At 47.5% G+C, this 24,081-nt stretch overlaps 1 protein-coding gene and 1 long non-coding RNA gene across 2 annotated transcripts; one reads left to right on the top strand and one right to left on the bottom strand.

Annotated features, from left to right (window-relative positions):
* Window positions 1-237: 237 nt before the first annotated feature.
* Window positions 238-2,606, bottom strand: LOC112586169. The gene is made up of 2 exons (XR_006552320.1): window positions 2,521-2,606; window positions 238-788 (listed from the first exon to the last, which is right to left on the bottom strand). It is a non-coding gene; the product is annotated as an uncharacterized LOC112586169 (long non-coding RNA).
* On the top strand, window positions 1,696-21,640 carry SIAH2 (siah E3 ubiquitin protein ligase 2). The gene is made up of 2 exons (XM_025289906.2): window positions 1,696-2,130; window positions 20,070-21,640. The coding sequence occupies exons 1-2, from the start codon at window positions 1,696-1,698 to the stop codon at window positions 20,625-20,627; spliced, it is 993 nt and encodes a 330-aa protein (XP_025145691.1). The 3' UTR covers window positions 20,628-21,640.
* The last annotated feature ends 2,441 nt before the right edge of the window (window positions 21,641-24,081 follow it).

Consider the following 24,081-nt stretch of genomic DNA (forward strand, 5'->3'; position numbering starts at 1 on the left):
ATTGGAGAAGGAAATGGCAACCCACTCCAGTGTTCTTGCCTGGAGAATCCCACGGACGGGGGAGCCTGGTGGGCTGCCGTCTATGGGGTCGCACAGAGTCGGACATGACTGAAGCGAGTTAGCAGCAGCAGCAGCAATACTACGTTTTAAAAATAACTGCTAACGTTTAAGCAGCTCTTATTATAAGCCAGGTTCTTGGCATATAACAAACTCATTTAATCCTCACTATCCCACCCATAAGATAGGTATTGTTTTTATTCCACTTTCTCAAATGACGAAACTGAGACACAGAGAAATAAAGAACTTGTCCAAAGTCACACCGATGGTAAGCAGAGGTCCATTTTCCACCTAATCTTTACCACTGCCTCTCCTACAAAGAATGACCTGAGTCCCACCTACAAAGCTCATTGCCTCAATTCCAGTGTCAGTGGGTCAAAGTTGCAGAAAAGCAATTCAACTCCGTACACGTTAACTTGTGGTTCTCACTCCAGGGCTTCCGCTGAGCGTGTGGGACCAGGGCCCACATCCTGCCATCAAAGTCTTGGACTTCCGCGGGATCTCAAAGATAAAGATGCGTTGTACTGGAACATCATCCACTGTTTTCCCGGGGTTTCAGGACCCAAGCCACATTTCTGGCATTCTTAGATTCTGGCGATCTCCAACTCTTTTTAGTTAACTCTGTCCGTGAACTCCCTCCCTGGCCCTCTAGCAAGTCAGAGGCGCTCAACTCAATTCAACGAAGGCTTTGGCAGGTCCAAAGGTGAAAGACTAGTTTACCTCCTCTCCGCCTGGGAAGAGCAGAACCAAAGAGTGGTTTAAACACATCCTTAATATCCCAGCACTAGGTCCTGCACCCGCTGCAGACCCATCCCGAGCCCCTTGCTCTGCTCCCGCCCAAAGCTCCGGGTCTAAGAGCCGCCCTGGCCGCGGTCACGCCTCCCCCGCGCGCTGCTGACTCAACCCTGGGAAGAGAAACCTCTCGGTTTTTTCCGACCTGTCCCTGGGCACCCGCGTCCCGCCCCGCCCCGCCCACTATCCAAGCCCCCGCCCCGCCTAAAGTTATCCTTCGGCTTTCCGCCCGCGGAACGCGTTGGCGTGACTCCCCGGGGTGTGGCCAAAGAACTCAGGCGAAGCCTTGCCGAAGGGCCGCATCCTACGCGGCCCGGAAAAGGAGACCCCGCGCGGCGGCAGCGGCTAGCCGGGCATGCTCACTGGCGCTGGCAGGGCCCGCAGCCCGGGTAGGAAGCGCCGGCGCTAGGCGGTCCCCAGAGCTGCCAGCTGGAGTCGGGCGGAGCCGGAGCTTCAGCTCCGGGTGGTTCTGCCAGTCCCCGCGCGCCCGGGCGGCCGCACACGTGTCCAAGCGTCACGTCCGCGCGCGCCCCCGGGGCTTGCGTCAGCGGCCGCTCCGGTAGCTGTTGGGCCGGGGTTCTGCGCACCGCTCGGCTTCGGGGCCGCGACGCCGCCGAGAGGAGTTTGGGGGCGCGGAGGGGTGCTCCGAGCGCCGGGGACCGCAGAGATCGTCAGCGCGGTCCGGCCCCCCATCCTGCCCGGCGCCGATCGTCTCCGCTGCTCGGTCCGGGGCTGGGCGCGGTGGCGTTGCCCCGGAGCCCGCCGCCCGCGGGGCGCGCACCGCCTTGACCCCGGCGGCCCGGCGGCAGGCAGGCGCCCGCAGTTCCATGGTTGGTTCGGAGCGCAATGAGCCGCCCGTCCTCCACCGGCCCCAGCGCTAACAAACCCTGCAGCAAGCAGCCGCCGCCGCAGCCACAGCACGCTCCGTCCCCGGCTGCGCCCCCGGCCGCCGCCACCATCTCGGCTGCGGGCCCCGGCTCGTCCGCGGTGCCCGCCGCGGCGGCGGTGATCTCGGGCCCCGGCGGCGGCGGCGGCGGCGGCGGCGGCGGAGGGGCTGGCCCCGTGTCTCCGCAGCACCACGAGCTGACCTCGCTCTTCGAGTGCCCGGTTTGCTTTGACTATGTCCTGCCCCCCATCTTGCAGTGCCAGGCCGGGCACCTGGTGTGTAACCAATGCCGCCAGAAGTTGAGCTGCTGCCCGACGTGCCGGGGCGCCCTGACGCCCAGCATCAGGAACCTGGCTATGGAGAAGGTGGCCTCGGCAGTTCTGTTTCCCTGCAAGGTAAGCCCAGGTGCCAGCCACGCACCTCCCCCCGGCGACCTCCAGGGACTCCTGTGTCCCCAGCCCATTCGCGGGCGCTGAGAGGCAGTGGGCTTCTCTCTTACTAACGGGGGTGGGGAGGGGTGGGGGGGGTGGGGGGGTAAGTTTACACCGTGTTCGCCCTCCCCCATGCCACCTGTCCACTTTGGGAGCAGCTCTGGGCCGACTGCTGCCCGATCACTGACCCCAGCCTGATTGGCACGCGATCACGCTGTCCCCACCCGGAGCCTGCGTTCTCTGCAGACGTGTACTCAGCCTGGGTAGAGCTGAGCCGCCGAAGGAAAACTTGGACCCAGAAGCTGACTATCTGTGGGGGACAGAGGAGAGGGGAAAGGAGCGAATTAAACGCACCCTTCGCCAGCGCTGGGCTTGGAAAGACTGGTACTGGATTCCTCCTGGCCCCCGCGTCTGCCTTCTGCGCACCCCTGACACGTGGGAGCCCTCGGGAGTGTAGCTAAAAAAAAAAAAAAAAAAAGGGCGCCTACAGCCTGTTTTCCTCCAACAACAAGAAAACCTTGTAAGCCACGCCTTTCCCTCTCCTAGCCTTCCAAAGACTGAGGAGTTGTGTTATTTTACTAAGTGGGGTGAAAACAAGAGTTGATGGGGAATTTAACTGGAAGGGCAAGCAGGATCTGTTACAGTTCTTTAAAGCCCACCACTTTATTTTTTGTTTAGTTAGAAGATTATTAGTGCCCTTGCAAAAAAAAAAAAAAGGCACATCACTGAGACAAGTGAAAGACCCAAACGTCTCTCCTCCTTTCCCACCGATGTTAGGTTTAGTATGCATCTGCACGGGGTTTTTTCTAACCATGTATTAATACACTCTCCGCAGCTGAATATAGAATGGTAGATATTAATGTCAGGAAGGTTTATACGTGCACACATACGTTTTTCTCCAAAAATGGCTTCTGCAGCTTGCTGACTTAAGTTCGTTTCATCACACATATTTTTAATATGTCTGCAGTCTACCTCTATCTCATTGTATTTTAAATGGCTGCATAATTTTGCATTTTGTGGTCATACTGTAACATCAGTTTACATCTTTTGGGTAAAAATCTTCAGGAGCAGTTTCAGGAGCAGATAGAGACATTATCTATATTACCCCATTATAACCTAGAATTTTACCATACAGTTCATTTTTTAAACTTAGAAATAATGTCATTAATATTTTTGGAGTTTTTTTGGTAAAGCGCCTCATGGGCCATTTAGGCTCTCTTGCATTGATTTCTCTTTGCTGCTGCTTACTTTTATAGGGCAAGGGCTTATTTTTAAATTAAATATAATCCACCAGAGAACTGAAGCTTGGGACGCATGTCAGTAAAATGAGTGATTTAATTTGGTCTGTGTCCTGCCACAAATAGGGTTTAAAATAGCATATTCAAATAAGCATTTGAACTTGTGTTTGAGCTATGGGTTTTCACTCAACCTTCAAATTATCATGATTTGAACCACTCCTCATGCAGTGCTTACTAATGCACCCAGCTCAGTAGTAGTTTGTCATAAAATTTACACAAAACAGTTTCAAAATTTTCTTAGGGTCATGAACAAGGGGGCAGCCTAGTGATCAAGGGAAGATTTGGTGATTGGTGACATAAGAGTGGATATTTGAGGTTTGAGATATTTTGTGGAAGCTGGGTGAGTAGGTGGGGGATGCCCCACAGGGTTTCTGGGGAGCCATCTTCTCAGCCCTTCACTTTCCCCTAGGCCTTTAGTGGCTAACAGAAGAAATGATTTCAGATGAATAACATTTTACAAATGAGCATTTGATATCAGTCAGCTATCCCTATCTGCCTGACAGTGCAGGAGATGCGGGTTCGATCCCTGGGTGGGGAACATCCCCTGGAGAAGGAAATGGCTACCCACTCCAGTATTCTTGCCTGGGGAAATCCCATGGACAGAGGAGCCTGGCGGGCTACAGTCCATGGGGTCACAAGAGTCGGACACAACTCAGCGACTGAACAAGCTATCTCTAATTTATTTTTTAAAGCAGTATCATAAGAGCATTATGTTGCTTGCTCCTTAGAGAATGGGGTCAGTTATAGCATGCTATATGAAGTGTGAAGTTTCACTTTCAGAATCCAGAATTCTTGTTCCTACTGAAGTATATATTCTTTCCTAATGTGATATGTCTTGAAGAAGAGGTCTCTTGGGAATCAAGGGTATCCAGTGTTTCTGTATATGTCACTGATTTTTAAAAAGGTCCCATTCTGTAAGACTGCGGCTGGACAAAGCCATTGCTTTGCAAGCTAAAATTAAACAAGGTCAGCCATCCCCCTACAGACCAGGAACCCAGCTTAGAAAGTGACCTTGGCGGGGGGGAGGTCACTTTTTGTAAATACATATATGTGAGATTTATAAAGCTGGAATATGCACACCTCAACTTTGATTGATCAGTAATCCAGACTATTGACAGGGGAGCTCAACCAGTTAGTCTGGATAAATCAAACTTGGATGGATACAGAGACCCAGCAAGCAACTGAAATAATATTCGTTGGGAAGGCTGAGAGCAATAGGGAGTGGTAAGGCCTGTGGCAAACTCCCAACACAATGGTCTGCTTGGCCAGCCCTGTGCTTTACACTTGCTCCTGGAAGTCATAGGGACTGCCATGACCCACTTGCTCTGAGTCTCTCATGGGCTGGCTCGTGGGAGAAAACCTGTGTTGGGTAAAATACCAGAAGCCAGCTCTCAAGAGTTGCTTGGCGCTGCCATTGTTTGCCCGAGAGACTACCTCTGAGAGCCTGATGTTCTCATCTGTAATGAGGGGATTGGACTGTTCAACTTCTAAGGACCTGTAGCTTCTAGAACTCCATGAAAAGAAGGGAGGCTCTGTGGAATGCTTGTTGAGGCCCTCTGCATGCCAGGTCCTTTGTGTGGGTTATCTTTTATGAGTCTGCCTTTCTTATTCTCAGATGAGGAAACATGCGCCTATAGAGAGGTTAAGAGTTAAGTGACTTGAGATCACACGGTGGACCAGTCCATAAACCTTCATCCTGAAGGCACACATCCTTTGATTTGGAGTCTGAGGTTATATTCGGAGGCTCCAGATCACAACCTGAGGTTGACACCAGTAACAAAATCATCCAACTGGATGAGGTCACCAGATGGACACATCCCAGTGAGACAACATAGCTGCTGACTATAAAGTTTATTGGGAGGAATTTTGTAGGGCTTGGGGGGTGGGAAGATCAAAGGGTAAGGGGGAATAGCTTATGCATCCAATATTTGGGGGGATTTCAGTCCAGCTCTCAGAGAAGGCAGTGGCAACCCACTCCAGTACTCTTGCCTGGAAAACCCCATGGACAGAGGAACCTGATGGGCTGCAGTCCATGGGGTTGCGAAGAGTCGGACACGACTGATCGACTTCATTTTCACTTTTCACTTTCATGCATTGGAGAAGGAAATGGCAACCCACTCCAGTGTTCTTGCCTGGAGAATCCCAGGGATAGCAGAGCCAGGTGGACTGCCATCTGTGGGGTCGCACAGAGTCGGAGACAACTGAAGCGACTTAGCAGCAGCAGCAGCAATCCAGCTCTGAATTGCTCATGCTTCCATTGGCTCCAAAGTGGAAAGAAAGTGAAGTCGCTCAGTTGTGTCCAACTCTTTGTGGCCCCGTGGACTGTAAGCCACCAGGCTTCTCTGTCCATGGGATTCTCCAGGCAAGAATACTGGAGTAGGTTGCTGTTTCCTTCTCCAGGGGATCTTCCCAACCCAGGGATCAAACCTGGGTCTCTCGCATTCCAGGCAGATGCTTTACCCTCTGAACCAGGGTATGAGTCACCAAAAAGGGAGGGGGTCACATAATTAAAGGCTAGAGTCCTGCCAGCACCTGTGACAGAGGACACCACATGCACTGTTAGCTCAGATCTCCTTTTAAAAAAGGATCTCTATCAGAGTATGGCTCTCTGCCACCTGGGGTATTTTTAGTCCATTCTATGACTTGTGCCATGCCTGAGAAGTTTTGACATCCTGTCCCCTTATCACAAACCCACCATCCTCTCTGGAGAGTGTGGATGCAGGGGGAGAAGTGAAGGCTGACAAATTGGGGCCCCCCACTCCACAGTGTATTTTAATATCAGCCAACTATTTCTCTTCAAAACCATGAGAAATGCTAAAACACACTCCAGCCCTCTTTCACTATCAGACATTTTCTTTCCACTTTTTCTTTGGGGCTTCCTTGGTGGCTCAGACGGTAAAAGAATCTGTCTGAAATGCAGAAGACCCAGGTTTGATCCCTGGGTCAGAAAGATACCCTGGAGAAGGAAATGGCTACCAGCTCCAGGATTCTTGCCTGGAGAATTCCCCTGGCAGCTACAATCCATGGGGTCGCAAAGAGTTATTTCTCTCCAAAACTATAGGAAATACTAATACACACCCCAGCCCTCTTACACTATGAGACATTTTCTTTCCACCTTTTCTTTGGTTTCTGTAGAAGTTTCTAGCAGCATTATCTCCAAATACTGAACTAGAAAGCCTCGTCAGATACTTCTTGTCTGTAGTTGGATTGTGACAGTGTTGTTTGTATTCTTTTAAAAAAAAAAGCTGAGGGACTTCTGCGATGGTCCAGTGGTTTAGACTTTGTCCTCCAGGGTAGGGAGTGTGGGTTCAATCCCTGGTTGGGCAGCTAAAATCCTACATGCCTTTGAGCCAAAAAACCAACATGAAAAGAAAAGAAAAGACAATATTGTGACAAATTCAGTAAAGACTTTAAAATGGTCCACATTTAAAAAAAAAATCTTAAAGTCAGATCAGATAATCCAATTAGAAGTTAAAATGTGTGGACTGATCTATTCCAATGGGGAGAAATGCTAAACACCAGCAGGGACAGGTAATGCAAGGGAGAGGGGCATCTGCCATGTGACCTTAGGGTTCAAGCGACGGCAGGGGCAGTGGAAGTGGTTGGGAGTTGGACCACAACTTTTGCTCAACTCTGGCTGATGGGCCAGGATGGGAGTGTGATGGCAGCCATGCCAGATCTTTGGGTTTTTTTTTTTTTTTTCAAGAAAATTCAGAAATCTGCATTTTTAAAATGTTAAATGTCTCGATTTTTTTTTTTTTAAACATTGTCCAAATTCAGATGTAAAGTTAGCACTTGCAGGCCAAACCAACCATGTCTGTAGACCAAACTCCAGCTTCCAGGGTGTAACTTCTGACCTGGTTGTCTTTCAGAAAACATCCACTGAACCTGGAAGTTCTCATTTGACTCTGAGAACATATGAAGTCTGGAATTCTGATAGGTCCCGACTGTTACGGCTTACTGCCTTTTCATCTTTGTTTTGCTGAGAGAAAATGCCAACATTCTGGCCTTTGGAAGACCTGAACTGTTGTCCTATTGACTAGATGTTTGACACTTTGTTCAAGTCAGTCTATTTCTTTGCACCTGAATGTCTTAAGAGCTGGACAAGATGACTATACCAAGGATCTTTTTCTGCCTAAAATTCTGGAATCTAGTGAGCTGTTCAAGAGAAAAGGCACTAGTCAGGAGACAGAACTGGGTTCTCATCCTGGCTTTCTGTGATCTCAGTCCTGTCACTAGCTCCTTAGATCTGTTTCTTCGTCAGTTAAAAAGAACAGAGATAACCTTGAGCTGGTGGGTGCTCTCAGGTCAGATTAGCAATGCTGGCGAGGACTTCTGTGTCACCAAAACAGATGGAAGGTGGGTGGGATCAGAGCAGTTGCTAGATGATGGGTGATCAGTCACCTAACAATCTGAGGGGATAAGCCAGTTTGCCAAAACCATTTCAGGGATCTCTTCTGAACCTCAAAAATTCCCCTAAGACAAAATCAGTTACTTTGGAAGTTATCCCTTCCGTCCTCACTCCTGGCTGAAGTTGACTGGGTTGGCCCATAGAAGCTTGTGCTGGCAAGCACTGGGGTCCACATGTGTTTCTGGTGAGGCTCAAGATTTTCCAGAAGACAACAGACAGCTTTTGAGTGTAAAATCAAGAACAGAAGCACTAGAATGCATGAAAAGAATACTTGGAAGTTTAATGATGATTCTACACAGAGTTGGCCAAAGATTTTTCACAGGTCACCAAGGCCTGGAACTAGAGTAAATCATTGTTAAAGATTGATCTTTGGTACAGCCAGAGTGGACAAAAACCAAAAGGCACAGCAGGTCTGACCTATAGAGTCCCCAGCTTAGGATGGATTAGAATTGCCCTTTTTGTTTTTTTCTTGGAAGCCCTATATAAAGTGCTGTATACACATGAACATAGGAAGACCTCAATGTAAAATATCTTTATTGTCCAACTTGTACGTCTGACAAAATTTGTGAACAGTGGCGTTTCTCATTCACACCCGTAAGGTCCTCACTCTTTGAAAAGGGCACACAGTAGGTATACATGTGCCAGAGTGAATGCCAGCATTCACCTGAGTATACTTTCTAAAGCTCATGAGAGATGCTGAGAATTCCCTAGCAGAATTGCATCAACTTTGCCCCACACATCCATTCTCCATTTGTTTCTTAAAAACTGTGAAACTGACATTCTCATTGCCAATTGGGTAAAAGTTGTATTGTGATCATTTTTATACTGTATAGTGTCCATGAGATAAAAGGTCACCCCCTTCCTAGTTTTTAGCTGTCGAGATGAATGGAAGGTACCCCTGTATTAAATGTGTGGGCCTGGGCCCTATTTCAAAACTTTGAATTAATGGAGGTGGTGTCTTTGGGTCTTTTCCTTCTCCCACTCCTCCCCTTCACCTCTTAACTCTGGTAGTTTTGAAGGCAGGCCCTACTTGAGCCTCCTGGTCCCAATCCTATCTGTCTTTACTGGTTGGTGACCTCTCCAAGCCTCAGTGGCTTTTTGCTAAAATGGGGTGATGATTGTGGTAGTAATTCATGCAAAGTGCTCAGCACAAAGTTAAAACTAAATAAATGCACACAGTTAGAAACTAACAGAAAGCAAACGACTGGAGTCTGAGGTCAGGTCCAGTTGCTCAGTCATGTCTGACTCTTTGTGACCCCATGGACTATACAGTCCATGGAATTCTCCAGGCCAGAATACTGGAGTGGGTAGCCTTTCCCTTCTCCAGGGGATCTTCCCAACTCAGGGATCGAACTCAGGTCTCCCGCATTGCAGGCAGATTCTTTACCAGCTGAGCCACAGGGAAGCCCAAGGATACTGGAGTGGGTAGCCTATTCTTTCTCCAGGGGATCTTCCCGACCCAGGAATCAAACCAGGGTCTCCTGCATTGCAGGTGGATTCTTTACCAGTTGAGCTATCAAGGAACCCCTAAAAAAGGAAAAAAGGAATCTTTTTTTCTCCCATCAGTTCTCCCATCGAGCTTCTCTTCCATATTCCTAGTCTTATAGGGTTTCCATAGAACTAGGTAAGTTGGCTCTGGCATTGGTTTTTCAGTGATGAGAGTTTTTAAAAATTTCTTTAATGCTTTTAGAAGGGAAAACCTGCTTAGATTAGGGAACTTTTTATGCGTATTTTTTTTTAAGTTATGATCTTTTTTTAATGTAGAACACAGAAGATTTTAATTTGCTACTATTTTCTATAATCCTGCCCACCTAGAATAACCACTACACCATTTTTGCATATGTCCTCGCAAACGTACCTCTACATCAAAACTTACAAACCAGCAACAACAACAAAAAACCAACAATGAAAAACAGGTAAAACAGGAAATTCACACACTATTTCATAACCTATTTTTTCATCTAATACATTGTGACTGCTTTTCCATACTGATAAATATTCCTTAAGATCCTGTTTAATGACTAGATAGTATTACAATTCCATTAACTCTGGAATGTTATGGAACATGATGTTGGTTATGAATGTCTCAGAGTTATTTAATCAAGCCCCTGTTTGTGGTCATTTAAATCATTGTTTTCTTATTGTGCTTTAAAAAAAGAAAAAGTACTGCTATAACTGAATCCCTGTGCATAAGAAAATAATTATTTCCTAATGATAAACTCCTGCAAGTTGAATGGTAGGAACAAAGAGCATGTGCAGAAATCAGCTTTTGCTCATAAAGCCAAACTGCTTTTTCACATAGAATCAAATGGGCACCGAGTGCCCATTTCTCTCCAGCATCACCAGCAATGAGTGTTATCCTTTTGCTTTAATGCTGCTGCTGCTGCTAAGTCACTTCATTCATGTCTGACTCTGTGCGACCCCATAGACGGCAGCCCACCAGGCTCCCCTGTCCCTGGGATTCTCCAGGCAAGAACACTGGAGTGGGGTTGCCATTTCCTTCTCGCTAGTGCCTACTTTTTCTCCCTCATGTAACATCAGGCCAGAGTTGGCTCCTCCTGATTACCCATTAACTTTTCATCAGACCCACCCATGCCTTGGAATACCCTGCAGCCCCAAGCCCTCTCTTCCTACAAAAAATCTGTTAAGCCAACCACTGCCTCCCCTACCACCCCGTCCTTCTGAAATTGAGTCTAATTGTGGAGACAGATGTGCCAGCAGAGCCCTTCTGAGTAGTAGGAGCAGAGGAGTCTGGAGGCCTCCCTCAGTTGTGGTGTCAGAGCTGTATTAAGGAGGATGAGCAGGGTGTCCGCAAGAAAGGAAGGGATGGAATATCCCGATAGGGCTTGTGGGAGGCTAGTGCTTGTAGAAAACATTGTTTACCTGGTCCAAGCTGGGTACATTATCTCGTGTTATCCTCCTAATTACTTTGTAAAGGAAACAGGACATGGTTAACATCCCCCCTAAGAAATTTGCTCAAAATTTGTAAGTTTGAGGACTTCCCTGGTGGTCCACGGGTTAAAACACTGAGCTTCCACTTCAGGGGAGCAGAAACCCCAGAAGGTGCCTAGTAATTATACACACAGTGTCTTTTCTGCTACCCCTCTGCCTGGCTGAGGTGATCTCCTTCCCATTCCAGGCTCACACAGTAGCTTCTGGAGGGATGGCAGTGGTCCCCCTGAAGCTGCTAGTGTAATAAGGATGCCTACCTAGTTAAATTTTAATAGATAAATAGCTGCCTGGAACGTTCTAGGCTGCTTGTATTTTTATTTGCTAAATCTGGCAGCCCTACCACTTAAGCTTTCTTGTGAATTCAGTTGTATCCTTTGAGAAATAAAGCGTCCAGAGAGATGGAGGAGCGTTTGAAGGGTGGGCAGGGCAGTGAATGTGATCTCGCAGTTGGGAAGCTGGCAGGAAGAAGGGTGTTGAGAAAGGCTGGACAAGGTCCATAAAGCCTCTCACTCCAGCTCCTGCTTTTGTTTGCTTCAGCAGAGATTCTGAAGGGACCTCACGAAACTGGTTCTCCAAGTCCACAGGGGGTATTGCCTGCTAGCTCGATCTATGGTCAGATGAGAGGTATACTCGGTCAAAAGTCAACTTTTGTTTAACACTTCCAAGATTAAAAAGAAACCCCTGCCATCCCAAGGAGTCTTTGTACGCGCACACACATGCACATTTGGACACACACACCTCCCCAAAAGCAGGATGTTCTCAGATGACTGCGATAATAAGAGGCCGGATTCTCCCACCAAGTCACCTTCAGTAAGAAAGCCCTGCCACGTGGGGTTTGTTGACTTTTTCTTAGGCAAAAAGGAGAATTTTTAAGCCCAAGGTTTTCATGAGCATGGCCTTCTCCAGAAGAAAGTTTATAAAGTTCAGCGTCAGTGTTTGCTTTAGCCTCACCACTGTTGGACAGTTCGGGGACTGAGTGACACTGTCTTCTCATACGATCATCTGTGAAACTAAGACTGCATTCTGATAATTCTGTCTTTGCATTACCTCGTAGCAGAGGTGAGGAGTGTACCATTTAAGTGAAAATCCGCTGAGGTTCTTAGAGGAAAGATGCTAGACAAACAGATGCAGGGTGAGCATTATAATGAAGTCACAAAAAGAGATGTCATTTCTCCTGCTGCTCAAGTCTGAACTTCTCCACTGGTAATAACAGTCAAGGACTGATTATTTGGCAGGTAGTTTTATAGACCCACTCAGAGGTGACAGGGTAGGCAGCCTCAATCCAAGGTTACACAAGACACTGGTTACTTGAGTTCCAATCACAGCCACTCTACCAGTGGTTGCAAAGACACTATAAGCAAAAGTGATATACAGCCATCAGACTGACAACAGCATCCTGTTTCCCCATCTAGGTAAGGTTTCAGAAAAGCTAAAGACACCCCTGTCGAAATAGTTCATGTAAATAAAGTATGTGAAATGCCTTGGTCAAAAATTATAGAAGTCATTCAACCCAGAATGAATGAAGTCTAAAATGTACATTTTTTTCTTACATAGTCTCAAGATCTATTGAATTATTTTTTAATTCTAAGTTCCACAGTAAGACTTAATTAAAGTAAAAGTAACATGGTGGAGAGCAATCATCTTTTGCAGATAAATCTAATATTTATTCATCGACCAACAAATAGTGGGTGAACAGGAAGCAGGCAATAAATCAGTCAATAAGCAAAATTAACAGACCCATAAATTAATTGGAAAATAACGTGGGATCATTCAGTGATATTTTGGGGGGAAGATAAAAAAATTTTAGTCACAAAAGAGCTAGCTTGGATTGCTAGAAGTCCTGTTAGAAAGTGGTAAAATTGGACTTCCCTGCTGGTCCAGTGGTTGAGAATCCACCTGCCAACGCAGGGGACGCCAGCGGGTTCGATCCCTGGTCCGGGAAGATCCCACATGCCACGGAACAGCTAAGCTCATGTACCTCGGCTCCTGAGCCCATGAGCCACGACTACTGATGCCTGTGTGCCCTGGAGCCCGTGAGCCACAAGAAGAGAAGGCACTGCAGTGAGAAGCCTGTGAACCACAACAAAGAACAGCCGCCGGTCTCCACAAGAGTAAGCTCACACGCAGCAGCAAAGACCCAGCGCAGCCATTAATAAAAATTTAAAATGTTAAAGAAAATGGTAATATTTAAGTGTAACTGCTGGTTAAGATATGTTTTACCACTATATGGGTCTAGACTAGGTTTAGCTGCAGCACCCACTTGATCAAGTCTAAACAGTGTTGAGAAACAGAGACTTCAACCAATAGCCTTTTATCGTCTGCTGATCATACCTGTTATACTGTCAGGGTCCACCCTTCCGACTGAACTAACTCTGATTCCATTCATGGGGTCACCTCTCCAGTGCTTAAAAGGGGTTTACCTGTTTATCAAAGGGGTGCAGGTATGTTTGATACTTGGAGCTCCTCTTCCAGATGTGGTCTGGAAGCGAACAGGAGTTTCCCATGGAGCACTGAGGGTGGTGGATCGTGAACCTGGAAACCATTGTCCAGGGCCATAGATCTGGTCAGGTGCCCACAAACCTCTGGAAGGATCCAAGGAGCAACAGAGAAGGCTCTCTCTTCTTTGGGTGGGGAGGGGGTCAAAAATGTGTTGGTAATTATAACAATTGATGTCTTCACTGCCACATTTTGTTGGTTCACTAAAATGAGTCCCAAGAGCTTCTAACAAAAGATAAACTATTAGTTTAGTTGCATTTACATGCAAGTATGTAGTTAAATGGAGAAGGCAATGGCACCCCACTCCAGTACTCTTGCCTGGAAAATCCCATGGATGGAGGAGCCTGGTAGGCTGCAGTCCATGGGGTCTCGAAGAGTCGGACACAACTGAGCGACTTCACTTTCACTTTTCACTTTCATGCATTGGAGAAGGAAATGGCAACCCACTCCAGTGTTCTTGCCTGGAGAATCCCAGGGACGGGGGAGCCTCGTGGGCTGCCGTCTATGGGGTCGCACAGAGTCGGACACGACTGAAGCAACTTAGCAGCAGCAGCATGTAGTTAAAAGTATATTTTCTTTAAAAAAGAAAAAGAAAAAACTATCACAATAATCATTCAAATCTGCAAAAAGAATCTCTACCCCCAGAAGGATGAATATGCTTAGTCTCTGGGGTTTTTTGTTAATATTCATTTTTATTTATTTGGCTGTGCCGGGTCTTAGTTGTGGCACATGGGATCTTAGTTCCCTGCTAAGCTGCTAAGTTGACTGACTCTGTGCGACCCCACAGATGGCAGTCCAACAGGCTCCTCTGTCCCTGGGATTCTCCGGGCAAGAACACTGGAGTGGGTTGCCCTGACCAGGGATCAAATCCAGGCCCCCTGCACTGGGAGGTGCAAAGTCTTAGCCACTGGACCGCTAGGAAAGTCCCTCTGGATTGTTTTATATTTCAGATTTACATGACACTTGCAATAATAGTACAAATTCCCACATGGCCTTTATCCACATTCACCAGTTAGCTCCTTTTTGCCCACTTGCTTTACTGTTCGTGCTCTCTATAACATGGAAACTGCAGACACCCTGTCCTTTTATCCCTTAGGACTTCCCTGTGCCTCTCCTCTAAAATCAAGGACATTTTCGTATGTAATTATGGTACAGTTATCAAAATCAGGAAATGTGATACGGCGTAGATATTCTTATCTAATCCAGAGTCCATATTCAAATTTCAGCGGTTGCCCCAGTAATGCCCTTTGTAGCAGTTTTGGTTTCCCAGTCCAGGGTCAGATGTTTGGTCATCCGTGTGCATTCTGTGATGCTTACAGCTTATTTAGATGGAAAGGAAGTGCAGTTTGCTTTTGCTTACCCCAAGACAAGGTCATTTCTTAGGTCTAATTCAGATGTTTATAAGCATCAGCAACAAGTATCTATTATGTTTTGCTTTTCTTGAAATGTTGTCATTTGAGGTACCGGCAGATAGTCTGCTAATACACTTCACTGTTTCCTAGGAGGTAAGCAGGTGGAGGCAAGGCGGTTACCTCACAGTCCCCAGAGGGACCTGGTTGGTTCCCAGTGCCTCCAGTGTCGTAGACTGTTGATTGTTGAGAGTTCAGCAAATCGTCCTTAAATTGCCTGGACTCAGATTTAAATAGGTGAAAAAACTTGCTCTAAACCAGTCATGGAATCCACGACCTTCACTAGCACCCAGGCTAAGAATTCCATTTATATACTTATTCCTTAAACAAATATAATATGCCTGTGTTTCCTGAATAAATACCAGGTGTCTAGTGTTTGACTATGTTTCTGACGTACCTTGTCATGTGTATTTGTGTGTCAAGGGGTCTCTGTGTCAAAAAGGAGAAAACCTTGTCTAAATTCCAGCTTAAATAAAACCACCTTCAAACCCCATGTCCAGGGAAAGAATTGGCACTATTTACTGCTTTCTGCAAAGACATCAGAATGAGGCACCAGGGTCCTCTGTCGCCTTTTCAGAGCAGCAGAATGTGTTTGCACAAGACTTTTGAGCCATCGCAAAGTGAAAAATTTCTAAAGGAAAAGTCAGAAGTGTTATTTCTACATTGCTTTGCTGGGCCATCTCTCCCCCTGCCGTGCATTCTTCTTTAGCTTTGGGCTTGTGTGTGTGGTCGTGCCGCCCCTGGCCCCCAGCTTAAAGAGGGGTTTACTTAAAGCAAATCCCACCTCGAGCCCCACCCCCCAGGGGAGATGAGCAGATATTTCCTGGGGGGGAAAATCTCATTTATAACCGCAGATGTGTCCCAGGCTGCAGGCAGCCGTCTGCAAAGCAGCCCAGGTGCTTTATCTCAGAGACAAGTGTATGCCTTGAAGAACCAGTCGTCTCAAGAAAAACGGGCATCCTTTGAACCCTCCCGCCGGGTGGGCAGGCCCTGGCCAGAGCGAGAGGAGGGAAACCTCAGGACTTTCTTGCCAGATGCCAGAGAAGGCGGGGAGGGCCTAATTACTGGTTACTTGTTTGTGATGTGCTGCTGCCTCATTCCTTGGGGATAGCCGCGTTTGGGGCTGTTTTTCTCCTTGCAAACCAGGAAGAAGTTATATTTGAACCAGTTTCCAGAAACAGCATATCTGTGGACCCTGGGTTTTGTGTATGTTGGGTGGTAGGCTGGGAGGGCTTGGGTGGGGAGATCAAGGCCAATTTCTTTTTTGGCAAAAGATTGGTTCTTTGACTCCTAAGCTGCTCTGTTCAGAGAAAGAGCCACAGAGGATCCAGAAACACAAGGCTCTGACCCTGGTGTGGCCATGGATGACCACATGGCTGGGATGAGTCAGTCTTTAAAACGGGTGGAACCAGTGCCCCAGCCTCCATCCATGCTGCTCAAGCCATCGAGGTCTAGCTGTGTGTTGCGGCTGGATTATTTCCTGAAGTGCCCCGGGTGGCACCCGCTGGGCAGGGCAGTGACCAGCTTCCTGCTGCGGCCCCTCCTCACGCCTGGGAGTGTGCCTGCCCAGCCGGGTTGTGTCACTCACTGAAATCAGGGGCTCTCAACTCGGGTGATTTTGCCACCCAGGAGACATGTGGCCATGCCTGGTGACATTTCTGGTGGTCACCACGTTGGGCGGGGGGGGACTCGCCTGGCATCTTCAAGGCCAGGGATGCCACTAAACACCCTCCAGCGCACAGCACAGCCCCCAAACCAAGATGCATTTGCTCTTTGTCAGTAGTGCTGCTGCAGAGAAACGCTGGAAATGAACTAAACTGTCAATAACGTCCTGGACGGAACCTGGACCCACCTGCTCATTAGGTTTTGTCCCCAGTACATGCTCCACTCACCCCGCGCTAGAACCAGATGGAACTATTCCTTCCACAATCTGCCTCCTCCCCCGTGAGGCTTCCCATACCCGCCTTCATCAATGTGTCTCCACTTTGAAATCACCTGTCACCCCTGCCCCCCCTTCTTCCTTTGCATAGGTACCTGTATTTCTGATGTGTTCGAGCTGTTTATTGTTGCATGGCACAGCCCCTCTGACAGCAGACACCACAGGGGCGGGATCTGCGCCACAGAGGGTGGCAGCCCTTAGAAACCCTTGGCGCTTATCGAGAAGACACAAGCCCAGGGACCCATGCAATTTGGGTTTGCTCCTCAGAGGCCCCTAAACCGTTCTACAGGCTGCCTCAGGAGGTTTGCAGACCCCAAAGGCAGCCCTCTGATCCCTGCAGGAGCACTGCTAATGTAATGACAAGAGCATCATTCCAGAACAATGGCGAGACTGTCACAAGTACCAGATGTGGCGCGAGAGTGCATGTGTTTGTGTGCGTTTGAGTGCACACATGTTTAAAGTCCAGATCTTTTCTTTTTAGAGACCACCATCTCTAATTCGGTCGTCCTAACAGTGGCGCCCGTGGTCATGAAGACACGCCGTCACCCATGATGGAAAAGAGAAGGAATAGATCGGCATTAAAGTTCAGCTTGTTCAGAAAAAGCAGAATAAGCACATAACACTTTAAAGTTTTATTTACCTAAGTTAATAGAGGCAGCAGTAAGATCTTTTCTCACAAGGTCACTGTCCACACAGATGCTAAGTAATGCCTGGTCTATTTGTGTATTTTGGGGAGGTCCCCTGTTCTCTATATTTGGGTGGAAGGAAAAGTATGTGACTTGTAAGGCAAACCAGTAATTCAGAATATAAATATTCCTACCTGAGTTACACAAGAAAAAGTTCTCAAATGATTGCTTGGTAATAAATATTTGTTATACATTTGACTTGGTGAACCTGGAGTAGTTTGGGGCTTTGGGCTGGGGAAGGGGGCAGGTGGTACTTTTTCTGTACATTCTAAACCAGAGTTCTTCTCGTTCCTGGAATTATTCCTGGGCGACTGTGGTAAACAGCCCCTTCTGAAAGGTCTTCAGATCCAAAAATTGAGGGTTGTTTCAGCCAGGAAATTGGCCAGGTTCTGGGTTAATTTTTGCTATTTTTATTGTGTTGGATGTGTGTTTTTAAACACTTGGCAGAAGTGTCTCACCCATCATTCAAAGAAGAGTTTCAGAAGGCTCTGTATTCTGAGCCTCACCCTGGATTTAAGACAAAGTTAATAGAGATTTGGTTTTTTTAGGGCCTTACACTGCTAGGAACACAAACTATAAATATATCTGGATAAGTAAATTTGTTCCTTCTTCTTGATTAAGTTTTATACCCATGCTTTTAAAATTAGTCCATGGTTTTCAAAGATGAATAAGCAGTTCCTACAGGCACAGTATTAATAAATAACAGTGAACTATTTCTGCCAATTTCTACTGAAGACCATTATAATTCACTTTAGGTACGGAGGAGGAAGGAGCTGCATGTCTCTCTCTAAGCCACCTTCTTCTTCCTTATTAGGGGAGACTCATCTCCCTAAGGGTGGTGGCGGCCTTCTCTCCTCCGTATCTGCTTCTCAGTGACTGCAGCTTAGGGTCTTGTAAGGAGAAGATGTTCAGGGCCTGCTTACTGCTAGTGATTTAATTCAGCTGCAAAGATCAGAATTTGACCTATTTTTAAAATTTATAAGGGTTTATTCCTTAAGGACGGGTAGGGAGAAGCAGAAACAGCTGTGGGGTTCGGTTTTGTGTTTTCAGCCTTGGACACGGCATCTTAGAAAAATGAAGCAGAGGAAGTCCCTGGTGGTCCAGTGGTTAGGACTCGGGGCTTTCACCGCTGTGGCCCTGAGTTCAATCCCAGGTGAGGGGACAAAGATCCTGCAAGTCACCCAGTGGGACCAAAAAGAAAATTGATGTGGCCCTGCCATCATTTGATGTCTTCATGTCTCAGCACGGGGTGGGGGAATCCAAGTGCAGGAACCCAAATGGTGTACCTGCCACTCTGGGCTCAGGGAGGAAGCTGACTTCTGGTTTCACCTGAAGAGGTCATTCAGGTTTCCTTATTCTTGACAAAACTACAGCATAGTCCTCTGAGCAAGTGTCTACTGGTGGACTCACTCTCCATCTGGTGTCCGGGAGTTAGCAGGGTCATTCTCATGAAGTTTGGGTACAGAAGTCTTAATTCCTGTGGTGTGGTCTTTTCTCGCGATAGATGTGATTTATCCATCAGGAATGTGCAGGGAGAAAAAGGTTTTGTTCCCTCCCTATTAAGGCAGCGTTTGAAGGACAGACTGTGTTGGGAAACCCGCCTAGGACAAGCGCCCACTCTAGCACCCACTCTAGTTCCCCTTCCTCCCAGGCCTGTCAGGAGGACCTGACCACCTGGTCACAAGGAGGTGAGCACAGGGGCCTGAGGAAGGGGTCTGAGGCAAGTCCAGCGGACTTTGAGAGGAGACTGAGGCCCTTCTCACTCTAAGCTCCACTGGCTGGAACCAAACTGAAAAGCAGTCTCCTGAGTTTCTGAATGTGCTTTCTTTTCCTAAAAAATATATGTCCAAAGCCCACCCTTGGGGCAGGGGGTAAAAGGTGAAGGTGAGGTCACGGTTCTAGCAATGTGAGGGATCTCCAGCCCTCTTCTGCACTGGGCTGGTCACTCCACCAGCAAGAGCAGGGGGCCACAGGGCAGCTTTCCCACAGCCCACCTGCCGGTCACGGTTGGAGCCAGGAAGCAGTGGACGGGGCCAACGGGGGAATTACACCATCTGCAAAACTGTCAGTGAAAACTAGTCCAGAGATGACATTCATCCTTGTCCTACCCCTAAGCAATTCTGTGGTGCTAGTGGTAAAGAACCGCCTGCCAATGCAGGAGATGCGGGTTCCATCCCTTGGTTCCATTCCTTGGTTGGGAAGATCCCCTGAAGGTGGGCATGGCAACCCACTACAGTATTCTTGCCTGGAAAATCCCATGGGCAGAGGAGCCTGGAGGGCTACAGTCCATAAGGTCACAAAGAATCGAGCATGATTCAAGTGACTTAGCACTCAATGCACACAAGCAATTCTAAATTCTTTTTAAAAATCTTTAAATTCACAGAAAATAAGGGGAAAGCCAGGTTTTCTAGGGCTGGCTCCACAATTTTGTTTGAAAAATTTGTAAGAGTACTTCAGTTCTCATGTTTTCAACAATGTTGGAACAGGGGCGGGAATGCAGCTTATTCCTGGCCAGGATGGGCCCCTGATCTTATGCATGGCAGTGCAGAGGATGAATAGGCACTGAGATGTTTCAGTCTGCAATATTTAACTCACCTGGAACGAAAGTAGTTGAAACAAAAAGGCAGTTTGAGTCTGGAAAACCTGAGGTTTGCAGCCTCAGAGGTGGAGGAAGCCCCCAGTGTCTCACTGTGCTGCTTTCTGTCCCTGCAGTATGCGACCACGGGCTGTTCCCTGACCCTGCACCACACCGAGAAGCCGGAGCATGAAGACATCTGTGAATACCGTCCCTACTCTTGCCCTTGTCCTGGTGCTTCCTGCAAGTGGCAGGGGTCCCTGGAAGCCGTGATGTCCCATCTCATGCACGCCCACAAGAGCATCACCACCCTTCAGGGAGAGGACATCGTCTTCCTGGCCACAGACATTAACCTGCCAGGAGCTGTGGACTGGGTGATGATGCAGTCGTGTTTCGGCCATCACTTCATGCTGGTGCTGGAGAAACAAGAGAAGTATGAGGGCCACCAGCAGTTCTTCGCCATCGTCCTGCTCATCGGCACTCGCAAGCAGGCGGAGAACTTCGCCTACAGACTGGAACTGAACGGAAACCGGAGGAGACTGACCTGGGAGGCCACGCCCCGGTCCATCCACGATGGTGTGTCCGCAGCCATCATGAACAGCGACTGCCTGGTGTTCGACACAGCCATAGCGCATCTTTTTGCAGATAATGGGAACCTCGGCATCAATGTGACTATTTCTACATGTTGTCCGTGACGCACTGACATGATTTGGGCGTGGCACTCTCTGGTTAATAAAGGTTTTTATAGGTGTTTTATTCACAATGTCTTCACAAGTCAGGACCCACAGTTTCCCCGTGTCCTGTCTGAACGGCAGCTTCCCATCTGGCACTGGCCCAACGAAGTTCATTAAACCGGGACAGAGGAGGTTGGCCAGTTAGTCGTTTGGAGGCCATCCTATGATCGGAAATCAACTTGATTATTAAATTTTACTTCCTTCCTGAACAGCACCTGACAGGTTGCTTGGGCTCCTCTAAGACCAGGATGTTTGTTAGGAATTGGAGGCTCCTTCCTGCCTCCCTATATTGGTCCCTCCAAGTTGACGAAAGCACAGTGACTGTCAGCAGAGTCCTTAACTTTGCTTTTACCTTGTGTTTAAGGAGGTAGGAATTGTTTTACTACATTTTAAACAGTGTTTCTCAAACCGGATGGCTAACCAGTGTGCACAGAATCAATGGAGTGCTTATCTGAAACATGCAATTTCGGGAGCCTGCGAATTTAACAATCTCATCAGGGGATGCTTTCCAACAGTAAAGTTTGAGAACTACTGGGTAAATTGTGGGAAAGGGTCCAGATTTTAAAGGTGCTTTCCGATTACCCTCTACTGATTTGTCTGTCTTTCTATTTCATCCACACACCCCCACTCCCAGATTAAAACAAGAACCACAGATCCCCACAAACACAGTCCTGAGATCTAGTCACTCTCTTGTGTTTGGGAGGGACTGCCTAGGAAAGCAGAAAGGGTAGCCATTGATAGCTCTCACGTAGTTAGTTTTTGCTCATCACTAGTACAAATGACCTGTTTACACCTGGCTTCCCTCAGAGGCCCTCCTTAACTTAGATGGTGGGAAAGACTAGATCAGTAGAATTGGAAAAGCTTTATAACCAGTGTCATATGCTTGCTATTTAAAGGTATGTGTTGGGTTTGGTTTGTTGGGTTTTTTTTCCACATTCACTTTAGTTTTTTAATAAATATTTTTCAAAAATGAATATTCTGCTTCATCTTGAGTGGAATGATGCATACTTATTGGGTATCTACTGTGTGCAGGTGCCATGAAGCTTCACCCCTTCACCCCTAGCACCCCCTTGGAGCTCTCACTGTTTCTATGTGAAGAAACAGGCATTTGTCCAAGACCACAGCACAGATTCCTGGCACCACTGGGGTCTGAACTCAATTCTCTTAACCACAAAGTGTCATGGGTGTGGCAGGTCTCCTCCTTGGAGTGGTTCTTTCTGCCTGATGGTGCCAGGGCTTGTGGACAGAGAATACTTTTCCTGGTTTACAGAATCAGAAGGAAGAGGTTTGGCTGTGATGTCCGGAGCACTGGGTTTGAGCCAAGGTGACCCACTCCCTTGATCCCAACCCTGAACTCTCAAAGCAGTTCACAGTTTTAGCCCTGAATACCGGGTGAGGATGGACTGCTTCCCTTAGTGGCCCGAAGGCATCAGAGAAGTGCCAGGTGGGAGCGATGGCTTTAGACTTACCTCATATTTCAGGTGAGTTGCAGGGCTGAGTTTTTAGCCAGGAAATAGTTTAGCAGTTAAGAAAAGTAACTTACCTTCAAGACTGTTCTTCACATAAAGGTGAAAAGTAGTATGCGTACACGCGTGCGTGCTCAGTCGGCTCAGTAGCGTTCGACTCTGTGGGACACTATGGACCGTAGCCCGCCAGGCTCCTCTGTCCGTGGGATTCTCCAGGCAAGAATACTGGAATGGGTTGCCATCTCCCTCCTCCAAGGGATCTTCCTGACCCAGGGATTAAACTTGCAGCTCTAATTTCTCTTGCATTGGCAGGCAGGCTCTTTAGCACCATGTGGGAAGCCCTCCCCCGCCCAAAAAAAGCGGCACCATGAATCAAAGGACAGGCTTATAACAGGTCGAGTAAATGAATGAAAACCACAGTTCTCGTCATGGAGAAAGTCATATTTCAAGCGGGTACACAGAGGGATGCCTGGAGGTGAGACTAAGACCCAGGAGCAGGCAGACTTTGACCCTCAGGGTGGAGCTGGTCCAGGAATGGCTGCCCAGTGCAAACGTGACACCCAGGCAATATATTTTGTACAGAAACTAGCCAAGCTCACCGACATCGTATGGTGCCCATAGTTCACCCTTGTTATATGTGATGGAGGAAATCAGGACCAGAGGGTAAAACTATAAACAAAAGACAGTAAAGGAGCAGACAGTGGAATCAAGTCACCGCAAAAGCATAAAATGTTAGATGACCGGCATCAAAAGGTAAAGGGATGGGCCGGCAGTCACACAGTGCACTCGTGGCAGTGCAGAATTCAGACTTCCTGACTCCCCGTTCAGACACTTTCTAGAATGTAAATGAAAATAAAGTCGTAGGCAACAAAACTGAGCTTTTACTTTCCATAGTTTTCTAAGTCTCTTTAGTCTCTGTCACTGGATATCTGTGAACTTAACTTTTATTCTCCAACTTTTTTTTTAAACTTAACCATTTTCTGCCAGAAAAACAAACAAAACCCCCCAGGTTATTCCCTGTTTTAAGAGGAAGTGAAAAATAGTGAAACATTATGTAAATTAAAGTCTTTCCTTTTAGTTCCAATTGTGAAATGCAATTTAAAATATGTGATAGGATTTCCCTGGTGGCACAGATCCCCGGTCTGGGAAGATTCCACGTGCTGCGGAGCAACCAAGCCCATGTGCCACAACTACTGAGTCCTCGTGACTCAACTGCTAAAGTCTACGTGCAATAAGGACCTCGAGCCACAATGAATAAGCCCATGGATACAACTACTGAAGCCCCTGTGTCTAGAGCCTCTGCTCTGCAACAAGAGAAGCCACCGCAACAAGAAGCCTGAGCACACGACTAGAGAGTAGCCCCTGCTCGCCACAACTAGAGAAAGCCCGAACACAGTAAGACAGAGAAAGAAAAAAAAAAGATTCTAATATACCTTGAAGAAAATGTTAATACTCATTAATTCTGGGATGCAGGAACCTGCTATGTGTTATATTAGTATTAACATTATTCTCTTTTTTAAAAAAATTGTTTTTAAACTAACCAATTGAGATCACAGTTTCCCAGCTTTTCCAAGAGGAGGAACTAGCCTTGGTTTCCATGGATTCTTAAGATTTAGAGGATTGAGAGGATGGTGTCCTCACAGCAAACCGTCCAGTGCAAATCATGGGAAAATTGAGAAGAGACCAATGAACCATCATTACATCATGGAGCACACCCAAGTAGAAGCTGAAGCTCCACCCTCAAACAGCAGGGCTTCCGACGTGGCGCTGGTGGTAAAGAACCTACCTGCCGAAGTAGGAGACGTAGAAACGTAGGTTGGATCCCCGGGTCTGGAAGAGGGCACTGCAACCCACTCCAGTATCCTTGCCTGGAGAATCCCATGGGCAGAGGAGCCTGGTAGGCTACAGTCCATGGGGTCACAGAGAGTCGGACACGACTGAGTGACTTA

Source organism: Bubalus bubalis, chromosome 1 (assembly GCF_019923935.1).
Source record: "Bubalus bubalis isolate 160015118507 breed Murrah chromosome 1, NDDB_SH_1, whole genome shotgun sequence".
NCBI classification, from domain to species: domain Eukaryota; kingdom Metazoa; phylum Chordata; class Mammalia; order Artiodactyla; family Bovidae; genus Bubalus; species Bubalus bubalis.

Excerpts from the sequence above, each read along its gene's own strand:
- SIAH2 (XM_025289906.2), top strand. The coding sequence starts at position 1,696 with ATGAGCCGCCCGTCCTCCACCGGCCCCAGCGCTAACAAACCCTGCAGC. Across the intron at positions 2,131-20,069 it reads CAGTTCTGTTTCCCTGCAAG|TATGCGACCACGGGCTGTTC; the intron begins GTAAGCCCAGGT and ends CTGTCCCTGCAG.